Genomic DNA, 5,181 nt, shown 5'->3' with positions numbered 1-5,181 from the left:
AGACACTGCACAAAGCTGGCAGCTTTAGTTAATCCACTGTACGTTACCTGGCTCCTATACAATGAGTTAGTTATACTATCAAACTCACACTCTGATAGCTCCTACAGTTCCATGCACTCAGGTCATGATGATGAGCATTAAAGTTGCACTATGCAGAAATCGCTCCACCATTTCCTGATTGCAGAAATTCTAATAGTTTGCCTAATTTCAATTTATGTGACAAAACAAGCAAGTATAGTGTAGAGAATCATTGTACCATCTAAACCGCTGTGAAATATATTTTACATAACCAAAAATATTGTATTTTCAGCTGTTCGAAGCTGGTGTACAAAACCCAAAGTAAAAGATGCAAAAGCGAAACTTAAGACAGGGAAGCATAGAAATAACACACATAGAGCAGATCTACTGCTTCTTAGATTTGCTTTCTTTAACTGGCATTTCTATGTGAATTTGGTCGGGCACGCCTAAAAAGTTACACATTGCAGCTTTAAGGCAACAACCACCATACATTTTCTCTCTCTCCGCCAGGTATGACCCAGAGGCGAACTGCTGGGTGTTTGTGAGCCCCGTGTCAGTTGCCCATCTGGGAGCGGGGGTAGCAGGTTGTGGGGGTTCTCTACGTGGTGGGGGGGTTCGATGGCCAGAACCGCTGGAACACAGCAGAGAGGTTCCACCCCGATTCCAACACCTGGCACCAACTGGCCCCCATGACTACTGTACGCAGCGGACGGTGTGTGTGTGTATACACCTGTCAAAGTGTGTGGATAACGTTTCTCCCTCTGTGTGTGTGGACTCGTATGCAGTATGCAGTAGGAGGGTATGACGGTCATGCTCAGCTCCATGGAGAGGTACAGTGTAACCAGAGATGTGTGGGAGCCAGTGGCCTCCATGCAGCACTGCCGCAGCGCTCACGGGGTCACCATCTACCAGGGACGCATCTTCATACTGGGTGAGTCTGGAGAAACCTGCCATCTCTCTGGAGAGTTTGGCCAACTTTAGAACCAGATACCATGTTGCTCCTCCTGAGCCTTGGATTCACTCATCCTGTTTCCCTTTCTCTCCTCCTCCCTCCCTCCCTCCTGCCTCCTGGTGGTTTTAATGCCACAGGGTTTCTGTCCAGTGTTGAGAGTTACTGCCCTGACACCAGCCAGTGTTGAGAGTTACCGCCCTGACACCAGCCAGTGTTGAGAGTTACCACCCTGACACCAGCCAGTGTTGCTAGGACGCAGTGGAATGGCCGCCGCAGTAACAATGGAGCCCTGCCCTGGCAACCTGCCCGAGGAGGAAGAAGAGGAAGTGACATAGAGTTAGAGCGAGGAGACATGACTCATCATAACTCTTTTTATATCTGACTCAACATGGCGGCAGAGCAGGACTTGTTGCAATAGAATTAGAATGAGTAGAAAGGACAAAGCTCTTAGATCACTTTTATCCAAAGCCACAAAGTTTGCATTAATCAGGAATGTCTGTTCTGATCATTCTAATTCTATGTGGAGTCAGTAGGAAGTGGACCAGGGGGAGGAAGTGACCTCACAATGACTTCAAAGTGACCTCACCATTATTAGGGTGCTACAGACATAGAGTTAGGAGTTAGAATACTAGAATGGACATGAACCTTCGTATGATGCCATTATAAGACACATTGCCTGAATCACTAAATGGGCTGTCACTCCCAAACAGAAGACAATTGCATTGGTAACAATTTATTTTTTAAATGTATCAACTTAAATTTAAGGAACACCTAACTTTATAAGACTCACATTACTTATTTCGACAACAGCAGCCATGACACATTCCAAGGGTACATCATGAGGTTAGAGTAAGATCTTTCAGATACAAAGACCCAACTGACTGTAATCACAGTGAATTTAAGAGCCATTTTTCAAATGTTAAGAACGAACAGTTTGTGTTTTTAACTAGCTAATAGAAACATCACCATGTGAAGATATTTGTATGTAAACTCATCAAAAAAAGAAACGTCCCTTTTTCAGGACCTTGTCTTTCAAAGATAATTCGTAAAAATCCAAATAACTTCACAGATCTTCATTGTAAAGGGTTTAAACACTGTTTCCCATGCTTGTTCAATGAACCATAAACAATTAATGAACATGCACCTGTGGAACGGTCATTAAGACACTAACAGCTTATAGACGGTTAGCAATTAAGGTCACATTTATGAAAACTTAGGACACTAAAGAGGCCTTTCTACTGACTCTGAAAAACACCAAAAGAAAGACGCCCAGGGTCCCTGCTTATCTGCATGAACGTGCCTTAGGCATGCTGCAAGGAGGCATGAGGACTGCAGATGTGGCCAGGGCAATAAATTGCAATGTCCGTACTGTGAGACGCCTAAGACGGTGCTACAGGGAGACAGGATGGACAGCTGATCGTCCTCGTATTGGCAGACCACGTGTAACAAGACTTGCACAGGATCGGTACATCCGAACATCACACCTGCGGGACAGGTACAGGGTGGCAACAACAACTGCCCGAGTTACACCAGGAACACACAATCCCTCCATTAGTGCTCAGACTGTCCGCAATAGGCTGAGAGAGGCTGGACAGGGCTTGTAGGCCTGTTGTAAGGCAGATCTTCACCAGACATCACCGGCAACAACGTCGCCTATGGGCACAAACCCACCGTCGCTGGATCAGGCAGGACTGGCAAAAAGTGCTCTTCACTGACGAGTTGTGTTTTTGTCTCACCGGGGGTGATGGTCGGATTTGCATTTATCGTCGAAGGAATAAGCTTTACACTGATATTCTGGAGCGCGATCGATTTGGAGGTGGAGGGTCTGTCATGGTCTGGGGCGGTGTGTCACAGCATCATCGGATTGAGCTTGTTGTCATTGCAGGCAATCTCAACGCTATGCGTTATATGGAAGACATCCTCCTCCCTCATGTGGTACCCTTCCTGCAGGCTCATCCTGACATGACCCTCCAGCATGACAATGCCACCAGCCATACTGCTCGTTCTGTGCGTGATTTCCTGCAAGACAGGAATATCAGTGTTCTGCCATGGTCAGCGAAGATCCCGGATCTCAATCCCATTGAGCACGTCTGGGACCTGTTGGATCGGAGGGTGAGGGCTTGGTGGAAGAGTAGGGTAACATCTCGCAGCAAGAACTGGCAAATTTGGTGTAGTTTATGAAGAGGAGATGCACTGCAGTACTTAATGCAGCTGGTAACCACACCAGATACTGACTGTTACTTTTGATTTTGAAAAGTTTTGCAAAATTTCAAACACTAAAATATATGTAAACAGACCATCAATGTCTACATTTGTTTTCTTGGAAAACAGAGTGATACCATATCAGTACTTGTTGCATTTACAACTTGTCTAAATCTTACAGATAAAGGTCAGACATTTTGGTCAGGGAGTTTGTCGACCATGGTTTGCCAGTGCTGTGATAAGATAGTGTCAAATAATGAATTTGAAGAATTTATCTGCACTCTGTGTGTTTGCTTGCCAACTAATTTTAGAGGAATGATTCCATAAATGTTTCAAATTAATTGCCAATATGCCAACATTCCATTTAAACAATGCATCCAATCCACAGCAATACACTGCCTCAAATCAGTAGATGATAGGATTTAGACAAGTTGTAAATGCAACAAGTACTGGTATTGTATCATATAATATCACTCTGTTTTCCAAGAAAACAAATGTAGACATTGATGGTCTGTTTACATATATTTTAGTTTTTTTTTTTTACTGCAAATGGTATAAAACCCATATAAACTGTATTTATGATTATATGACAATATTTTAGGTTGACAGTATTACATAATTTCCAATATATCACATTCCTTACTTAAATTTTCCAGCATACATAAAACCAGGATTATGCCTTTACTGCCATTAATTCCAATTAGACTGGTTTGGTTTTCTCCCTGACCACAATGGCTGCCATTTTCACTCTATTCTGGAACTTTGAGGGTTTATGACATAGCCCCTCTAGTAATTTAATGGAATCTATTTTGCTACAGAACTTCTCAGAGACTCTTCTAATTGACTGTGCCATCATGTCCCCTCTCTCTATCAACAACTCTGACCATAAATCTAGCAGTTTTTCACATGCAGTGTTTTCATAATCCAAGTCCACCTTATTATAGTTCACATACACTGTTTGTTGTCTTGTCCACATCATAGGAGGAAGCTCCAGAGAAGCTGAAATGAAGACAGTTCTCTCTCTGACCTCACATAGTTTGCGTTACAAATGGCACCCTATTCAATTTATAGTGGCATATTTTTGACCAGGGCCCAGAGGTATTAAAACGTGTGCTTAATTTCTCTTGCTGCGCTGCAGTAGAGCCTAGTCACTGTGGGAGCATGTTGGTTAACCACCACTAGGTGGAGGAAGACTACTACCAAAGACTAGAGGGATGGGAACACAACAGGGCACATAACAGTCACACATAACAACAGGACACATTCAAGCGTATTGTTCATTCTGTATTCTAACCATGGTCATAGGACTGTTTAGTAGACGTCACAGCGTTAGTCACCACTGGTTTACGTCAGACAACTGTTTACTTATCTCTCTGTGTATGTGCCTGTGCGACCCCTCCCCCTCTGTGCTAGCTGATGTTATCTCTGTGTGTGTTCAGTAGGAGTCTTTAGGGTCAGGCATATTCACATTCAAACCTCCAGGTCTCTAGTACTGCTGGTTTTCGTTCCTCACTTCACTGACTAGCCAGGGCAGCGTTCACCTGGTGTCCCAGGTCTCACACCTGAGATCTGAATCGGTCCCTGATAAGAGGGGAACGATGAGCACTAAAAGTGTGTATATTTGACTGAAAGAGAGTGGAAATGGGAGGAGAGAGAGACGAGAGAGGTGGAAGGAGGAGGAGAGAGAGGAGGTGGAAGGAGGAGGAGAGAGAGGAGGTGGAAGGAGAGAGAGTAGAGAAAAGGGAGGGGGGGAAAGGAGGAGGAGAAAGGAGGTGGAAGGAGAGAGAGAGAGAGGAATGGAAGGAGGAGAGAGAGGAGGTGGAAGAGGAGTGAGGAGGAGGAGGTGGAAGGAGGAGAGAGAGGAGGTGGAGAGGAGGAGAGAGAGGAGGTGGAAGGAGAGAGGGAGGAGGTGAAGGAGGAGAGAGGAGGAGGTGGAAGGAGGAGAGAGGGAGGAGTGGAACAAGGAGAGATGGAGGAGGTGGAAAGGAAGTAGAGACGGGAGGATGGAA

At 44.8% G+C, this 5,181-nt stretch overlaps 1 protein-coding gene across 1 annotated transcript in view; it reads left to right on the top strand.

The window, feature by feature from the left end:
- keap1a (kelch-like ECH-associated protein 1a) overlaps positions 1-4,077 on the top strand; it is a 24,015-nt gene extending 19,938 nt beyond the window's left edge. The window contains exons 12-15 of the mRNA XM_070435568.1: positions 603-640; positions 822-947; positions 1,088-1,152; positions 1,214-4,077. Of these exons, the coding sequence (XP_070291669.1) occupies positions 603-640; positions 822-947; positions 1,088-1,152; positions 1,214-1,305 (321 nt within the window). The 3' untranslated portion in view covers positions 1,306-4,077. The remainder of the gene's footprint in view (positions 1-602; positions 641-821; positions 948-1,087; positions 1,153-1,213) is intronic.
- The last annotated feature ends 1,104 nt before the right edge of the window (positions 4,078-5,181 follow it).

The sequence above is a fragment of the Salvelinus sp. IW2-2015 genome, linkage group LG27, assembly GCF_002910315.2.
Source record: "Salvelinus sp. IW2-2015 linkage group LG27, ASM291031v2, whole genome shotgun sequence".
In the NCBI taxonomy this organism is placed as follows: Eukaryota; Metazoa; Chordata; class Actinopteri; order Salmoniformes; family Salmonidae; genus Salvelinus; species Salvelinus sp. IW2-2015.
Note: the sequence above shows the minus strand (reverse complement) of the source record. Positions and strands in the feature narration are given on the sequence as shown.